Raw genomic sequence first — 19244 nt, 5'->3', positions numbered from 1 at the left:
CAACGAAAACCAATTCAACATAAGTATGATTAAACAATGCAGTTACCCATTGTCACCACAAGAGGGGGGAGGACCTCAACGTGCAAAATAAATACCAATATATTTCGCTTACCCTCAGAGGCTTCAGTTGCAAATCAATCAATTGAATAAACACTGAAATGAAAACGAAACACAATACAGTAAATGCAAACATGAACCAGTTTGGCTATGTCCAGCTGAGCACATGGGTGTTCACAAGCGTTTGTGATATCTGGTTGGTGCACGTTTGTAGAACGCTGGACGAGCCGTAGTGTCCGCAACGAGCAGCTACTCGCGTCTCCTCTCAGCTTGTCACACGACACAAGTACGATGATCTTTGTTAAGGCTCTGGTCCTCGTTGTCCATCTACACGAGCAGTAGCGGGGAGAACTCAGTCCTCTTGACTGAGAAGTAGCCAGTTCAGGGGTATAGCCTGGAGCTGGAGCTCTTTAACTGAATATGGCTAACTCTCGTCACAGAACCAAAATAAACAGACAATGCTTACAGTAGAGAGAATATACGTTCACGCTAACAAACACCGTTAGACTTGCGAGGAAAAACTGGGGAAAAGTTGCAGTTTGGGCCTACATACGGCATATAGTAAGTCTCCGACAACCGAATATTTCCGCTCTCGAACATGGCAACCAAAAACCTTCCCAAACGTCCCAGTGTAATCCCGCCTCCTAATCACGGATTGGTCAGTGACAATGTCGCTCAATTCTCGCAGTCATCTGATTGCCCGCCTTTGTGAGACACTGGCCGTGCCAGCAAGAAAACTGGCGCGAAACTCGATAAGAGTTCTGGGAAGTAGAGTATTTAATACTCAGTACAACAATAACAAACAAATAAATACACAGTAAACAATATGGGGTTCCCTTCCCTTTTGTTAGGGCCCCTACATATAGAAATATCATAATACTGTTGATTAACTGAACACTATAGCACTTATCGTTTGGTATTGCACTCGTTGTTTGATATAGGGCTTATGCTTATTTTGCACTTCTAGGTATCAGCATTGATTCCTGTATTTCAGTTGTAGTTTCTAGTTAAACAGCATCTTGAACTCTGCAGCATCTTGAACCTACTGTACTGGCTAGGATAGATTCTATGAGTAGGTGACAAAGCAGTTTTGTAAGTTTCTCTGGATAAGAGTGTTTGCCAACTGCCAATAATGTAAATGTGTAATAGTTTATGGTAAGGTTTAGGATTACAGTTACAGTTTGAGTCAGGGGCAGGATAAAGATATTGGTTAATGTAGATTAAATTAGATGTGTTTATGTACACTTATCCATTAAGGTAACACATTGTTCTTACAGGTATTTCGGTGAAAGTGTGTGTGAGAGTAAAAAAGAAAGATATAGAGAGGGTGTTTGTGTGTGCATGTGAAAGAAAGTGTGTGTGTCTGTGCGTGTGTGAGTGTGTGTGCGTGCGTGTGAGTGCGTGTGCGTGTGTGTGCGTGTGAGTGTGTGTTTTTGCGTCCGTGTGTGCGCGCAAGAAAGTGAGTACTTTACTGGGGAAGGTAGGTGTGTGTGTGTGTGTGTGTTAGAGAGAGAGGTCACTTCACTGGGGAAGGTGAGTGTGAGAAGGTGAGCACTTCACCTGTGTGTGTGTATGTGTGTGTGTGCGTGCATGTATACGTGTGTGTGTGTGTGTGTATGTGTGTGTGTGTGTGTGTGTGTGTGTGTGTCCGTCCAGTTGATCTTCACCCAGCCCACCACATCATCAGACATCACAGTCACCCCCTCCACCTCTCGGACCGTCACTTTCTATCTTTCTCTCTCTCCCTTCCTTCTCTTTCCATCCAGTCCTCCCCAACATGTTCCTCCTCCTTCCATCACAATCTGCACTCCATAATTCCCTCTTCCCTTACTTCTACTATTTTGTCCACCCTTCCTCACCCTGACTCTCTGTCTTCTCTCTCTTTGGATACAGTTACAAATACTTTCATTTCTACACTTTCCTCATCAATGAATCTTCTGTGCACTCTATCCTCTCCTAGACTTGCAAGATCTCCCTCAACTGTCCCCTGGCTAACTGTCCCCTGGTGGAGGAAAACTCACCTACATTCAGACCTCAGCTCATACCACTCTCTCCTTTCCAATTCTCACTGGAAGTTACATCTACAAAGTCATCCTACAACAGAGGAAAATTCGAATCATCACCATCTGATCCATGCAAGTTCTTCACTATTTTTTCTTCTCTCCTTAATCCTCCTCCTCCCCTCTTCCTCATCTCTTACTCCAGAGGATTTCATCACCTTCTTTGAGGGGAAGGTTGCAGCAACACACCAGTTCTTTTCCTCTGTTCACACTCTTCCAACCAAGTGTGGATTTGCAAACATCCAACACTCTGGCTTCTTTTTCTCCTGTCTCCTCAGATGAAATGCTTCAACTCCTGACTTCCAGCAATCCGACTACTGCACCTCTGAGTTTCCTGTGTTCCAACACACCTCAGCTGAGATGCACTATATTGCCAAAAGTATTAATTTACCCATCCAAATCATTGAATTCAGGTGTTCCAATCACTTCCATGGCCACAGATGTATAAAACCAAGCACCAAGGCATACAGACTGTTTCTATAAACATTTGTGAAAGAATGGGTTGTTCTCAGGAGCTCCATGAATTCCAGTGTGGTACCGTGATAGGGTGCCACCTGTGCAACAAGTCCAGTCATGAAATTTCATTGCTACTATATATTCCACAGTCAACTGTCAGTGGTATTCTGGGACATCCCCTCCCCAACGGCGCAACTCCTGGCGTGCGAACTCATTGGGCTTTGGCCCCGAGACCAACAGCAAACGGCGAGGCAGGAGGAACGAGTGACCCAATATGGGCCAGTGCGAGCAGAACAGAGGGGAGGAGGACAGGGACTAAAACAATGACAGACACAGGGATGTACACACTAACAGGAACGGGCAGTATTACAACATAGTGGAAGCGATTGGGAACAACAGCAACTCAGCCACGTAAATTGACAGTGCGGGGTCAGCGGATGCTGAGGTGCATAGTGTGCAGAGGTCGGCAACTTTATGCAGAGTTAATTGCTACAGACCTCCAAACTTCATGTGGCCTTCAGAGTAGCTCAAGAACAGCGTGTAGAGAGCTTCATGGAATGGGTTTCCAAGGCTGAGCAGCTGCATGCAAGCCTTACATCACCAAGCACAATGCAAAGCGTCAGATGCAGTGGTGTAAAGCGTGCCGCCACTGGACTCTAGTGCAGTGGAGATGTGTTCTCTGGAGTGATGAATCACGCTTCTCTGTCTGGCAATCCGATGGACAAGTCTGGGTTTGGCAGTTGCCAGGAGAACAGTACTTGTCTGACTGTAGGGTACCAAGTGTAAAGTTTGGTGGAGGGGGTATTATGGTGTGGGGTTGTTGTTCAGGAGCTGGGCTCAGGCCCTTAGTTCCAGTGAAAGAAATTGTTAATACTTCAGCATGTCAAGAGTGTTTGGACAATTTCATGCTCCCAACTTTGTGGGAACAGTTTGGGGATGGCCCCTTCCTGTTCCTACATGACTGCACACCAGTGCACAAAGCAAGGTCCATAAAGACATGGATGAGCAAGTTTGGTGTGGAAGAACTTGACTAGCCTGCACAGAATCCTGACCTCAACCTGATAGAACACCGTTGGGATGAATTAGAGCAGAGTTTGCGAGGCAGGCCTTTTCATCCAACATCAGTGTCTGGCCTCACTAATGTGCTTCTAGAAGAATGGTCAAAAATTCCCATAAGCAATAAATGGTCTGGCCCCACATTATACGTGTGAACTCACTGTATACTATAACCTGCGTCACCAACTGTCTTCATAAAATGGAGGGTTTCTCTTACATCCTATAATTACTGAGATTACAGCCTAGGGCAGGGGGTAGAAAAATATCTCTTATTTTGAAGTCCAAATGTTATACAGAAGTGAGGACATCCAGTCTAACCACAAAGTTAAAGCAGGAGGCGCATACCTTGCTGCACCTAAGTTGTAATAAGTTTCATTCAAAAGACACGCTCTGACACATTCTGTTTTTCTTCCCCAGAAAGCACAGGTGCACACTTCTGTCATCTACAGGCAATGTAGTTCACAGGCTATCAGGAGTAATCATCGACAAACACACATTTAGACAAGACCTTAAATACACACACAGTAACAACAGAGAATGAGAAACAGGTGTGAGACCTGGGGAGGGCGTAGCCCTACAAACGAACACACACACACACACAAGGAGGCATCTGGGACATCCCCTCCCCAATAGCGCAACTCCTGGCATGCCAACTTATTGGGCTTCGGCCCCGAGACCAACGCCACATGGCGAGGCAGGAGGAACGAGTGACCCAATATGGGCTAGTGCGAGCAGAACAGAGGGGAGGAGGACAGGGACTAAAACAATGACAGACACAGGGACGTACACACTAACAGGAACAGGCACAGACACAAAGGGGGACAAAGTGATCGGTACATTAAGGGTGACAGTGACAGGGGCAGGTAAATGCACAAAATTACAAGACAGATAGTGAAAAAGTCCAGGGAAGGTGGCAGGGGCCCCAGCCAGTCCCATAGTCGTCGGCCGGGTTGGAGTCTGACCAGCCTGGGGGAGATCGTCCTTCGCCGGCTTGGGACGCAGCGGCTGTTCTGGGTTTGGCGCACATGTTTCAGGAAGCTCACCAGGTACTTTACCTATCTCTGGGGTGGGCACTGGTGTCACTTCCTTTTTGCCTCTGTGAGGCTTAGGCATGGGTGCACAAGTTCTGGGGCTGTGTTCCTTAGGTAAGGGAGTGTCCTTATGAGACATTGACAATGCCTCTCTGAGAGTCACACAGGGCAGCTTACTGGCTCTAGAACAGGACGCCCTGGCCGGAGCCTTGGGTGGAACCTTGGGCATCGGTGGATCATTGCTCTTGGAGTCTGCTGACACGGTGTCCATATCGGAGGAGGTCCTCCATAAGGATTCTCCCTCTACCTCCATTAATGGATCCCCCACACAGTCGAATTCCAAATTGGACTGGAGATTAACGTCACTATACACCCTACTCCCATTTGACAATAAACCAAACTTGGCTTGACTTCATATGTCATCATCATCCTGGGCAGCTGCAGTTCTAGACTGCTTTGGTCAGGGGGGCAGTAAAACATAATGGGTGAGCATGTCTTTAGTCATATTTTGAGAACCAGAACTATATTCAGGGTCTGATTTGAGGAGGGATGTGAGGGGATGCTAATCCCCCAGTAAAAAGAACCATGGGGACAACCATCCCTTGTCAAACTTATAATCTACCTTTCCACCTCCTTTTGAATAAATAATATGATGTAATTTAAGATGTCTGTTATAAATATTCTTACTCATACCATATGTGCGATTTACACACCAATTTGCCTTGGACATATCAGGAATTTTTCATGTCAAGCAACTATCAGGGCAATACGGTAACAATATGAACTATCTGAAGCTGCCCGTAGCGTGGGCATAACTTTTGACAACTAGTTGTCGTTCTCAACTCATGTTTCAAATCTGACCTGACCTTACAGATTTCTTCTTTGTAACATACAAAGTATTTGGCCCTTTCTCTTGCAGGAAGCTACCCAGGTACTTGTACAGTCTCTTGTAATCTCAAAGATCGACTACTACAACTCGCTACTTGCTGGTCTTCCTGTAGGAGCTATCAGACCTCTACAACTTGTTCAGAATGCAGTAGCATGACTGGTCTACAATCCTCCAAAGTTCACAAGTGCCACTCCGTTGCTACGCTCCATTGATTTGCTTCCAGTAGCTACCCACATCAGATTTAAAAGCTTAATGCTTGCTTAAAAAGCCAAAAATGGACCAGCCCCTCCATATATGATTTCAATGGTCAAAGCACGATCCGAACCTCATTTACAGCTCATCTTGAAATACCATGCTTCAAGACTCATGGAAGACAAGCATCAAGAATATTCTCTGTCCTGGCTCCCACATGGTGGACGAACTTCCGCTGGCTGTCCGTACAGCAGAGTCCCTTGCAGTCTTCAAATGCAGACTGGAATATTTAAAGGACCACTGATCCTGCTCCTATGTTGACTAACTGAAACTCTAGTTGAAGGGTATTGTTTGTTGCATTTATTGTTGTCAGTTATAAAGCTTAGCTGCTTTGCTGATAGGGATCAGCACTGATCCCTGTATTTCAACAGCATTCTAGTTCAATGGTATCTTAAGGTCTAACCTACTGTACTGGCTAGGATACATTCTATGGGTAAAGGATAAGAGCATCTGCCAGATGCTGTAAATGTAAATGTAAACAATATAATGCTTATACACTCTCACATTCCTGTAAATGACTGTTTATCTTCTGACACACTGACATGAATGTTGTCTTACAAACATTCAGTGTCTGCCCTGCTTGCTGAAAATTATAATCTATAATATCTTCTGAGCTCACTGTTTTCCTTGGAACACCTTCACTTCACTTGATGCTAGAAAGCAGCCAGCACTAATGTTACATTAATGATTACTGCCCTTAAATTAAACTATGTAAATCATCATTTTAATCTTAGGTCAAGTTGAGGTCTGATTCCTGGACCTGGAGTCCCATGCACTGCATCTCTGAGTTTTCTGTGGTCCAACACACCTCAGCTGAGATACACTATATTGCCAAAAGTATTCACTCACCCATCCAAATTGAATTCAGGTGTTCCGATCACTTCCATGGCCACAGATGTATAAAGCCAAGCACCAAGGCATGCAGACTGTTTCTACAAACATTTGTGAAAGAATGGGTCATTCTCAGGAGCTCTGTGAATTCCAGTGTGGTACCATGATAGGATGCCACCTGTCAACAAGTCCAGTCGTGAAATTTTCTCACTACTAAATATTCCAGTCAACTGTCAGTGGTATTATAACATAGTGGAAGCGATATGGAACAACATAGGTGCTGAGGTGCATAGTGTGCAGAGGTCGGCAACTTTATACAGAGTTAATCGCTACAGACCTCCAAACTTCATGTGGCCTTCAGAGTAGCTCAAGAACAGTGTGTAGAGAGCTTCATGGAATGGGTTTCCAAGGCTGAGCAGCTGCATGCAAGCCTTACACAACCAAGCACAATGCAAAGCGTCAGATGCAGTGGTGTAAAGCGTGCCGCCACTGGACTCTAGTGCAGTGGAGATGTGTTCTCTGGAGTGACGAATCACGCTTCTCCGTCTGGCAATCCGATGGACAAGTCTAGGTTTGGTGATTGCCAGGAGAACAGTACTTGCCTGACTGCACAATGCCAAGTGTAAAGTTTGGTGGAGGGGGGATTATGGTGTGGGGTTGTTGTTCAGGAGCTGGGCTCAGGCCCTTAGTTCCAGTGAAAGAAATTGTTAATACTTCAGCATGTCAAGAGTGTTTGGACAATTTCATGTTCCCAACTTTGTGGGAACAGTTTGGGGATGCAAGTTTGGTGTGGAAGAACTTGACTAGCCTGCACAGAGTCCTGACCTCAACCTGATAGAACACTGTTGGGATGAATTAGAGCAGAGTTTGCGAGGCAGGCCTTTTCATCCAACATCAGTCTCTGACCTCACTAATGTGCTTCTGGAAGAATAGTCAAAAATTCCCGAAAGCAATAAATGGTCTGGCCCCACATTATACATGTGAACTCACTGTATACTATAACCTGCCACACCAACTGTCTTCACAAAATGGAGGGTTTCTCTTACATCCTATAATTACTGAGATTACAGCCTAGAGCAGGGGGTAGAAAAATATCTCTTATTTTGAAGTCCAAATGTTATACAGAAGTGAGGACATCCAGTCTAACCACAAAGTTAAAGCAGGAGGCACATACCTTGCTGCACCTAAGTTGTAATAAGTTTCATTCAAAAGACACGCTCTGACACATTCTGTTTTTCATCCCCAGAAAGCAGAAGTGCATACCTCTGTTGCCTACAGGCGAATACAATAACAGGCATAAATACTAACAAGGGGGTGAAACAGAATTAAACCAAAACAAGGAAGCATGAGGAAATAAAACATATATACATTTATAAAATCAAAATAAAGTTTAAAAAATCCCGTTTCACTCTTCAATTCTTCAACTGGTCATATATCTTAATGGGTTAATGTGACAGTACCACAACAGGTCCTTTAAGATGTGAATGCCAAGGTACCTGAAACTTTCCACTCTTTCCACTGGGGTTCAGTTCACAGAGTGGAAGATTCTCTCCTGCTTCACGCTTAAGTCTACTACTATCAGCTCCTAGATTTTGCTGATGTTCAGGAGGAGGTTATTCTCCTGGCACCAGTTCCCCAGGAGTTTACTTTCCTTCAGGTAGGCTTTCCCATCTTTGACAGAGATCAAGCCCACTGCACTGGGTCCAGGGTGTCTCATAATGAGGAGATGAGATGATGAGGTCTATGCCCAACCTTTCATAGCACTTCATTACCCTTGAGCTCAGAGCTACTGGTCGATAGTCATTTTGGTAGGCAGGCTGGGATTTCTGTGGGACAAGAACGATGATGGTCATCTTAAAGCATATGGGAATTATCAGGGAGAGGTCAGATACATCTGTGAACACAAAAATAATCTGGTCTGCACAGGCTCTGAAGACTTGACCAGACATGTTGTCTGTTCCTTCCTGGTGTGTTCTTCTCTCTGTCTAGCTCCTCCAGCATATATCTCTCTCTCACACTCTCTCACACACTCTCACACACACTCTCACACACACACACACACACACACACACACACACACACACACACACACACACACACACACACACACACACACACACACACACACACACACACACACACACACACACACACACACACACACACACACACACACACACACACGGGTTTAAATACATAGACAGGTGAACCGTATAACAAGATTCAGGTGTGTGCTATCAAGGGGGCGTAGCAACAGACAAGGGGCAGTCCTGACAAAAACAGTCAACAGTGACGCACCACATGCATGTGGCAGGCCGTACCACATGATAAGGGGGAAGGGGAGCATACCGTTACATACACATGTGCAGTGCAGCCAAACGTGCACTTTGGAAAAGCTTTCAAAATCATTGAAGCCGTGAGCTGCTTCAGCTTGCATTGGGAGCTAGTAGACATGGTGTTGGCAAATTCACTTGGCTGTTTAATCAGAAAATGACACATTAAGTTTTCTTTTTGATAAAGGTTTATTAACTGTAAAATGCACAAAATTTAAAAAAAGTGCAGAAGGTATATCAATTATAGTAACACACCAAGATAAAAGAGGTTGCTGCCACTAGCCAACAACTAATAAAACACGTTTATAAAGTAAGCAAGAAAATATTAAAATATTAGTTAGAAGTGTGAAAGAAGGATGAAGCTATTCTGTATAAGGTTGCTTTTGTGTGCGTCTTGGAAAAAGCTGCTGTTTGTTCAAAATTGGCATCAAGTTACAAATGATACAAATTAATGGTGTCTAGATCGCTAGTTATTTAGAGTGATGGATATTTTATTGTGAAATTGTTATATATTTGATTTTTAAACAGTGTGTTAAAGAAAGTGCATAAAACATTTCAATAATTGCAGAATGAAAATTTTGGCATCATATTATTCTTCATCAAGAAAACTGAACAGTACCCTAAAACCAAGAAATATGAACATTTGAACAAATAGCCAAGGCAAGGAAGAAATAAAGAAATAAAAGAAGTATCATCTTAAGAATTTAATGCACCAGAAATGGGTATTCACAACTGCTGTTTGAGGTACATAATGCTGACAGTCTTTGGTGAGTCTCTCTCATGGTATTGATGAGTTGTGGAATGCCTTCAGTACACAGGAGCTCATTCCCGGTGATTTGTCCTGCTGCCTTCATCACTTCATCCATCACCTTCATCACTGGTTTCTGGAGGATGAATCTGCGAGTGTGACACTCAGCCACTCTGGTCTTCCCACTCAGATCACTCAGGAGGTGGACAGCTCTTCTCACTTTCCTTTGGAACTCAGCCACACCTTCTGTCTGTGCCTTCACCTGCTGGATTTCTTTATGAATGTGCTCCACCTCATCATGTTTCTGTCTGATGTTGCGCTTCAACCTGGAAATCTTGGACTGGTAGTCAGAAACTTTACTTTTGTATATTTTCACTTCAGACTCAGACTTGTTTAACTCTTCTTTAGCCACTCTGATACCATCTGAAGCTTGAGATATTTCTACTGCACCAACAGTCACCATGACAGCCCCTGCACAGACAGAGGGTGAATTAAATATTTGACCTTATGGTCACATGTAAAGTGTAAGCTTCTAAAAAAAATCTTAACTACATGCTATGTAGTTTACTTAATAATAACTGTAATTTCTCACCAGCAATCCATCCAACAACTGGAATTATTAACAGTCCTGCGCCCACTCCTGTTACTATCTCAGCATCACGTCTCCTCTTTTCCTGAATACGGAGAGTTTCTTCAGCTAAATCCAGATTGTGTCTAGACTGATCCAAAGCATGTTTAGAGTCATTCAGTAACTTTACATTAGTATTCTGCTCTATTTCCAAGTTACCTAAGGTGCTTTCTGTATTTCTCATCTCCACTTCAAGTTTTCCCTCAAGTATTGTAAGTCTCTCAAGGTGTTCATCCAGACCCTTCAGTCCTGTATTGGCTGCCTGTTCTGACTCCTCCAGACTCTGCTGGGTCTGCACTATCTGCTGTCTGATGGACCTGTAGTTGGAGCACTGTCCACTAATGGGATCTACATCTGCATCTATGAGGAACTCGTAGACTCTGGTGAGAGAGCAGATGCCATCCTTCAGAGGAATGATAACAGCCTTGACTGACTTCTTCAGCAAAATCCTATGGAGAAGCAGTCATACCAAAATATATTAATAGATCACATTTCCTCTTTGAATATTACTTCTGTGTAAAGTTGAGTGGGTTCTTAAGTATCCTGCTTACCCAGATGAGGAGATGTGGCTCACATTATGCTGATATAAAAAGAAACATTACGTTTATTATTAAAGCAGAGGGAGCTTTGGCTTTATTTCATTAGACTGCTTTTATTCGGCAGATGCAGGCTCCTCACAAACCAAAAAAGATGCATTATCATCTGCCAGGCACTCAGTCGTGAGTGCACACACACACACACACACACACACACACACGGTTCAAAAATACCAATTTATATTAGACAAGATTTTACACAGCACATGGTGGAGCTCACTGATACCCACGCGACGACTCGCACATAGCATGCAACAACAAATAATTTCAACATGAATTAATTTCGCAAAGTGAGCTAATTTAATCTCACCGCACTTGCTCGGGTGAACGGTCTTCTTATAAGTCGCCAGATACACATGTTTACATGAGCGAAGCACTTCTGACGTCCTTTTATCATTTTAAGTCCTTTTATTTAAGCGATTGTAGGGCGGGGTTGGGTGGGAGGGTGCGTGCGCTCGCGACAACACTTTCAGTTTTTGGTTTAAACGCAGTTAGAGATGCGCATCTAATGTGTCGCTGAACAGTCTCGACTGATGAGGCCAGACTGACGAAGCTTTTCTTTACTTGTTTTTAACGCACATCTGATTAGTTTGTCCGATACTTACACACTGTAAGGGGCAGTGGTCGCTCAGTGGTTGTGGTACTTGACTTGTAATCAGGAGGTTACCAATTCAACCACCACCAGATGACAAAGATGATATTTGGAAAATTTAAGAAATATGAGATTTAACTAAACCATAGGATCCATTTTAACTCCAAGGCTCTAAACAAAAGATGAAAAGTATGTCATGTATTCTGTTAACAGTTAATGTTAATCTTGTTAAGTAATAAAGTAACATTTAAATAATTCTCATGACTAGCAATCACAGGATGTCTACAGTAAATGTATGTGTGTGTTCATTCAGTGATGTGTACAGCACATGTTCATTCAGTGATGTGCACAGTAAAAGTATCTCTTTATTCAGTGATGTGTACAACAAGTGTGTGTGTGTGTGTGTGTGTGTGTGTGTGTGTGTGTGTGTGTGTGTGTGTGTGTGTGTGTGTGTGTGTGTGTGTTATTCAGGGATATTACATAGTTAAGAGAATACACTTCTTATCCCTATAAAGCAACATTTGTGTTGTCATTTTGTCTTTGATTTTAATAACATTAAACAATAAAAAAAATTTGTTTACATAAAATAAATGCAAAAGAATGCATTCTGTACAATTTAATTGTCTAAGTACATCACTGCCCACGATAGCTTTACTGAAGTGTATAGGAAGTGAATGAGTCGATAAGGCAGGAGACAGCAAACACGTCTGTCCAAACACATGCTGGATGGAGACTGTCTCATTTAGCCACGCCCCCTTCTCCATTTCCTTCAGTGCCTTTTGCAGCTTCTGGTTGGTGATGTTTTTTTCAGACCATCTCACTGCAATGAAGGACATTGCCTTTGAGTAAAGGAGTTTGCAAGTTTTTTAGCCATGCACATTCTCTCAATTTACCAAATCAAACTGAGTCCTTTAGCTCGATTTGCTGGCATAAGTGTCAATCACTCACCCATGTCATCAGTTCTGCGGCCATGCCAGCACTGTGGCCGAGTCATCAACAGAGGATTGACATACGAATCTTTAACAAGAGATGACCACACTACAGGGATTCTGGGAATTGGAGTACAGAAGTGCAGTGGCAGGCATTTTGGGTGGAACAGACGTGACAAGTACATCAAACTGACTGAACTTGTGTTACAATTTTAAAGATATTTAGTCTCTCAGTTCAACTTGATTAATTGAATAAGAATCAACGAAAAAGAACTGAAAGTTCCCTTGTGTGTGTTCTACTGATTCTAAATTAACAAGGCATGAAGAGGTTAAGCAGGATACAGGGACGGTCGCATAAACAAGAACACACTTTTTATTTGGACATATAACACTCACGATGTAGCACACAGGCTATTGGGTTCAAACACCGACCACACAGACACGTAAACGATAGGCATTTATACACATACTAATGACACAATGAGGAGCAGCCAGGATGACACAATGAGGAGCTAACACTTGGTTCTCACATGTATTTTGGTGAAAGTGTGTGTGAGTAAAAGAGAGAGATACAGAAAGAGGGATAGAGAGAGAGAGTGAAGGAGAGAGATAGATAGATGTGTGTGTGTGTGTGTGTGTGTGTGTGTGTGTGTGTGTGTGTGTGTGTGAGAAAGCTAGTACCTCACCGAGGAAGGTAGGGGTGTGTGTGCGCGTGTGTGAGCACTTCACCGGGGAAGATGTTGGCACGCAGACAGTGACCCAGCATGTGGTAGCTGCTGTGCTTATCAGAAAACACACAACTGGAATCACAGTAATGAGGAGCACAAAGTGTAGGAACCAGAGGAGCCTCCATCCTCTGCACCTTATAACGCACAGGTATGGTGTGCATTTTTAATTTCTTCAATAAGAAAACATCTATACAAATAACCAGAGAAAAAAAACATGCATAATATTCCAATATATAGTCATTTTTCCCAAAACGTGCATAAATTATTGCCCTCAAACATCAAACTACTAAATAAATGTTGCAAAGAAGAGTGGGAAAACATTTCTCCCACTGAATTATACGGTGGACTTACTTTTTCCCAGCTGGTTTCTGAATGTTGGTTTATTTTTTGGAAAGATATTGAAGGGGGGGCATATGTAAGGTTTCACAAGAACATTAGATTCTGACATTTACATACAAACATTTATGCAAGTTACTGTAATTATTAGTCCTAATACAGGTTGTGTACAGTAATAAACCACCCCAAAAGGGTCCACCATATAGAGTCTGGTTTTACATTTTCCCACCACTCTTAATTTATCTGAGGTTATCTGAGGGCTCATTTTAAAAGTTAGCCAAACTTCCTTTTGTATCCTGGGCTCTGACTGGCCAGTGGCTGAAGTCCAGTTACTGCTGACCATTTTGGTTCTCTTCCTCTTTCCCCTGCAGATACACACTCGCAGTGATCCTTTACCCAACACTGCAGATACACACTCGCAGTGATCCTTTACCCAACCTTGCAGATACACATAGTGATCCTTTACCCAACACTGCAGATGATACACACTCAGAGTGCCCCTTAAGATACATGAGCGATCACAGAACCTCAAACAGTTCTTTAACGGATCTCTAGTATGACATTTTAACCTGCAGAGGTGGAGAGGTGTTCAGCAGTGGAGTGATTAAGTTTTAAAAGTTTTGTTTTGATTCAATCTCATACCAGCAGGAAGATCTGATTAGTGAAATCACACATAACCGTGGGAACGTTTTAAGTGTGACGTGCTGTGGGATTTTATTAGTTGAGGACGTACAGGTCCTCTACCATCCGCTAGGGGGTGACCTCCGCACCCCAACTTCCCAAGGCTTTGAAATAAATATATGTTTAATTAACCTTAACTTTTGCACCTCTGCCTTCAGTTACGCAGAAGTCATAAGTCCAAGATAAATAAATTACTTTTAAATGCAGATCATCATTAATATCCTTAAGCTAGAAAGCGGAAGAGCAGTGACTCTAGAAGAGCTGATTGTATGCAGCCAATAGGAAATCAAGTTTACATGTATCTTAGCCTATCCAATATTAGATTTATTCAAGCTCTGAGAATTTTGTATCCATGCCTTTAAAACATATAAATTAGGTTTTACAGAGAACATTTAAATGTAAAGTTTGTAAAATTATATTTCTGTGGCTATCTGTCGATAAAATACAGCAGTTCGTAATTAAAATGTACACGTTAAATAAACCTAAATGCACAGGTCCACCAACCAGCCATCACCCTATTCCTGAGCATATAACGCGACTTTTCTTCTGTGCCAGTAAAACTATCGGAGTACCGATAAATATACAAAGTAACTAAAGAAAAAAAGCATGAAATTGCTTACCACAGTGGCCAGATCCCACAGGTGTTTGCAGTAGTGAAACCTTACCTGTGCGCGGGGCGTTCAGTGAATACAAGATTGACTGTGGAATGGACCAGTAAGAGCGCGATTACACATTACGTCATAATAGGAGAGAACCGGACTTACGTCTAACTGTTCTTCATCACGGTTCAGCGGTCAAATATGAAGCTTATGGCAGATCTAGCAAAACAGTCCAAACCAAACCAAACCAATGGGAAGTTAAAAACTGCCTTCTGTTAATGTTAAAATGTAGCACAGGCTATCCATAGAAAAGCAAATTGAGTTAGAGAAATAAATGGAAAATTAGAGGCAATGTAAGTGAGCACACACCTTGTTTTAAATTACTGTATGGCGATTTTATGTTTAAAAACAACTTAATATTGCCTGATTCAGCTCCCCCAATATAACTTTATATATTTAGAAATATACTAAACAAAATATACATATTTTAATGATAATTATTTAGTTAGAAAGGTTTAACATTGGGTTTTGTGTTAAAAATGTACAACTGAAAAATATATCAGAAAAGACACTATTTGGTTTATATCTGTGAGAATACCAGTATGGAGCTGTTGTGTTATAACTAAATAATGTCAAACTGTATAGAGGATGAAATGAAAACTGTTGAAATTTGAAGGGAAATGGGTGGTATTGGACTTAAAGTTGACAAATAGGAAAACCATTATGTATGTAGCTTTTAACGAGATGTTGGCTGAGAACATGAATGAATATTTTTAAATTGTTTGTATGGTAAATTTGAAATTTTCAAAAACCCATTGTAAGATAACTGAATGATCCCTAATAACTGCAAAAACTGTTTTAAACAAATTTTGTATTTATTAAAATGGTTAAAGACTGCTGTGTAGAAAGAATTTTCCCTGGCCTCTGTTAATTGGTAAGGTATGTTTTGTTTAACCGATTGTATATTTTGTAGAGTGTGTGATGCTGTTTTCGGTGCCCTGTTGGAAACTTGTATGTACTGAATTAATCTATTTCTTCAACAAAGCAGATTATAAAAATACAAAACAGCTGGTATCAAAACACCCTTTAACATCTCTGTGTGTAATGATATTTCACCATCTTATTTTATCACAGCTGCTTGTAGCTGATAAGACGAGCCAGAAAACCTTCAATGCTTTTTATCCCGTTGTATTTTAACTGGTTTTAAGATGTATACATTTAGTACAATTACTGTGGTCAAACACAATTTATATTGATGTCAAGAAATTGTTTTTAAGTAAACAAATGTTCATATTTATATATTTACAGACAAAAAAGCACTGGTCCCAGACCAGATGCCCCTCCCTCAAACCACACACCCACACCCACACCCACACACCCTACAACTTCAATCAATCAAGGACATGACACCCTTGTATCTCCTAGCAGAGGCATTTTGTCCAGATTCAGACTTGTCTTTGAGCTAGACTGAATATATCAACATACAACTCAGATTCTACAACCAGATTATCGATTTAGAAGGTTCTAGAACCTTCACTTGTGGACAATAAGACGAGAGTTCTGGAACGTATTTGAACCACTGGATTATGAGTCATGTTCCTGATCCAGTTCTTTGAGCAGACTGGCTTCCGAATCCTGGCTGTAATTTGTGGATGCAAGGCTCTATGTGGGAGCAAATCTTCTGGCTTGAGCCCTCACTCGCTTCTCATAGTCCATCCTGTTCTGGCTGTGAGACAGAGAGACGCACAGGGTGTTAGAAAAAGATAAACTCGTTATGTGAATCAAACATTTTTCTATAATTAAGATTACATTTTTTATCTTTGTTTTATAAAGATGAAAAGTGTTATATTTGTTTTGTAAAATGTGAATACTGAGTAAAGGGACAACTGAAACTTTTCTGTCACCAGTAGTTTGGAAAAATAAAATGTACTGAGGTGTGAAATCCATGATACTGATGGATCACTGATGGACGCAAATCAAATTTCTGCTATAAAATCTAAAAGACCCTGAACAGACAGTGAGGGCTACACACGTATGTAATACAAACAGAAGAACCACTAAACACTGGCAGTACAAAAGCCAGAAGTGGGGGAGCTGTTGGGGGTGGAGCTGTGGGGGTGGAGCTGTAAGGGGTGGAGCGCCGCCTCACCAGTAGATGGTGTAAGCCTCCGCCTGTGCCGGATCCTGGATGTTGGGTTCGTTCAGCAGCTCCTGGATACCCAGCAAGATCTGGTGAAGCAAACATACACATACATGACTCTCCCCTGCAGCTCATGCCCGTGTCAGCACATGCGACTATACATGTGTGTGTTTTTATGGTTCAGACTGTTTAACTGTTTTATATTTGAGAGTCTTTCTTACCCTTGAGATCTATGAGAAGGAAAGAAAGTGTTTAGTTAGAAAGAGTTGGAAAAGAGTGGGGGTCCAGTAAGATTGGGGGGGTCCAGTAAGATTGCTGGTTTGGTTATGAAAGTGCCTACATTCTGTGCAGGTGTGTAAGTCATGTGTGTTCTCAGTGCATGTGGGACAGATGAGGCAGAACCCAGACAGCAAGAGTATGTTTTCTTTTTTTGCCTGTTTGGTGGTGGGTGTGTGTGTTCCATGTTGCCTGGTTGCCTGGTTGATAGTGAGTGCATATGAGTGTGTGTGCATGATAGTGTGTGTTCCATGTTGCATGTTTGATGGTGTGCATATGAGTGTTCCATGTTGCCTGTTTGGTGGTATGTGTGTGTTCCATGTTGCCTGTTTGGTGGTGTGCGTGTGCGTTCCATCTCTTGCCTGTTTGATGGTGATGGCTGGTCTCCAGTCTTTCTCCTCCTCCAGGATGGACAGGCACACTGTGCCGGATGGGTACACGTTCGGGTGGAAAATCGGAGGCTCGAACTTACCTGTGCAATTCAACCGGGGAATTTTCAACCTTAGTATGAACTGTCCAAGATGCCAGTGCCCACTTTCCAAGAGAGACCACAAGCTAGGCAGTGTGAAATTTTCTTTGGCCTCCTACTGATCTTCACACATCATGAAAGCTGTGTGGACTGAAGGTTTATATACACATTTAGGAGGGGATGATGGGTAATCATCCTTAATTACTCACATTTAGGAGGGGATGATGGGTAATCATCTTTGAAGAGCATTCTCAGTTTGTACAAGCCCCCTTCCCAAAGGGTCTATAACAAACACAGAAATGCAGCACCAGCAACAAAACACACTCACACACGATTTATTATTACACTGTTCTGACACTATTATGACACTATTATGACACGATAATTTATCTGCACATGGTTCGTGTTGCGCTACAAATTCAGGGAAACACTTGCTTATCATTCAATAACCACAACTTTTTGATTGTGATTCCATTGCCTTTAGCACAATGTGGAAAGGTTTACTGCAGAATTTTTGCTCACCCCCTTCTTCCCTGGGATGGCACACTCCCAGTTCATAAGATTCATGGTGCCATCTGGGTTCTTGGTTGGTACAGCAACAAAGCCCTAGAGAGAGACATACACTTAATTACTTTCAAAGATGATGCAGTCATTACAATGATGTATTATCACCTCTAAAATATCATCTAATGACATTTGGTCATAGTCACTACTACCAATTGTGTGCGTGTGTTAGGGTGTGAGATGGGGTCCTCACAAAGGGGTGATCTTTCCTCCATGCTTTGCGCTCTTGCGACAGCCTACTAAAAGCAATGCCAGACATAATTCATTGGCGCCTCCCTGTGGGCAAACAAAGAATTGCATACATCATCAAAGGTGAACTGTTTATATTTACACTGGATACCTACGACAACCATTAAAATTAAATGTATTTTACATACTTAATTAGTACTTTGTGAGTACTTGAATACAATATTCCAACAAGCTCCTGGTTAAACAGGCGGCAGGTTGCTGCCTACGCAAGTAATGCGATGGCTTACAGACACTAGCTCAGTTTACCTCTCAACAGCAGCTGAACTGTAAAATGGTTTCCACCACCCAGTTGTGGGAAATACGAACAGCTCGTCTGATTCAACAAATCAACAGCAAACAAAAAACAAACTGCAATTACCGTATATACACAAGAACATCTGTACGAATGTCTAACAGCTGGATAGCTGTTTCAGCTAGCTAAAAAGCTAATGTAGCTAGATAGCTAGCTAGCTATCGTGTCTGACATGTTCACCTTTTTCAGTTATAAAACAGTGAAAATTCTAGCACGTCAGTTTCCGAAAAATGAAGCACGTGTGTTTATAGTCCTTGATTTGCGAGTCCCGTTTGGTCAAATGAACAACTTTCAACTCCCTGTAGGTTGAAGGATTTGAGAAAACGTAAACAACTCTGTCGAGAGAAAAGCTAATCAGGCACAAGACGGACCAGCTTCCGTGTTCAGGACCTTCTGGCATAGCAGTGGACGACTAATACCGTCTTTGTTATTCTGCCATTAAAAGTGTGGCA

At 42.2% G+C, this 19244-nt stretch overlaps 1 protein-coding gene and 1 long non-coding RNA gene across 2 annotated transcripts; both read right to left on the bottom strand.

Annotated features, from left to right (window-relative positions):
- Positions 1 to 10124: 10124 nt before the first annotated feature.
- On the bottom strand, positions 10125 to 11348 carry LOC118241263. The gene is made up of 3 exons (XR_004775944.1): positions 11248 to 11348; positions 10306 to 10432; positions 10125 to 10184 (listed from the first exon to the last, which is right to left on the bottom strand). It is a non-coding gene; the product is annotated as an uncharacterized LOC118241263 (long non-coding RNA).
- Positions 11349 to 15965: 4617 nt separating this feature from the next.
- LOC113583736 (SUMO-conjugating enzyme UBC9-like) lies at positions 15966 to 19168 on the bottom strand. The gene is made up of 8 exons (XM_027020216.2): positions 18973 to 19168; positions 18747 to 18813; positions 18445 to 18527; positions 18210 to 18293; positions 17897 to 17969; positions 17581 to 17690; positions 16952 to 17031; positions 15966 to 16528 (listed from the first exon to the last, which is right to left on the bottom strand). Exons 3-8 carry the CDS (start codon positions 18508 to 18510, stop codon positions 16465 to 16467), a joined length of 477 nt encoding a protein of 158 aa, XP_026876017.1. The 5' UTR covers positions 18511 to 18527; positions 18747 to 18813; positions 18973 to 19168; the 3' UTR covers positions 15966 to 16464.
- Between the last annotated feature and the right edge of the window lie 76 nt (positions 19169 to 19244).

Source organism: Electrophorus electricus, chromosome 4 (assembly GCF_013358815.1).
Source record: "Electrophorus electricus isolate fEleEle1 chromosome 4, fEleEle1.pri, whole genome shotgun sequence".
In the NCBI taxonomy this organism is placed as follows: Eukaryota; Metazoa; Chordata; class Actinopteri; order Gymnotiformes; family Gymnotidae; genus Electrophorus; species Electrophorus electricus.
This window is presented reverse-complemented; position numbering and strand designations above follow the sequence as displayed.

Excerpts from the sequence above, each read along its gene's own strand:
- LOC113583736 (XM_027020216.2), bottom strand. The coding sequence starts at position 18,510 with ATGTCTGGCATTGCTTTTAGTAGGCTGTCGCAAGAGCGCAAAGCATGG. Across the intron at positions 17,691-17,896 it reads CCCATCATCCCCTCCTAAAT|GTAAGTTCGAGCCTCCGATT; the intron begins GTGAGTAATTAA and ends TGAATTGCACAG. Across the intron at positions 17,032-17,580 it reads CAGCCATCACCATCAAACAG|ATCTTGCTGGGTATCCAGGA; the intron begins GCAAGAGATGGA and ends TTGCTTCACCAG.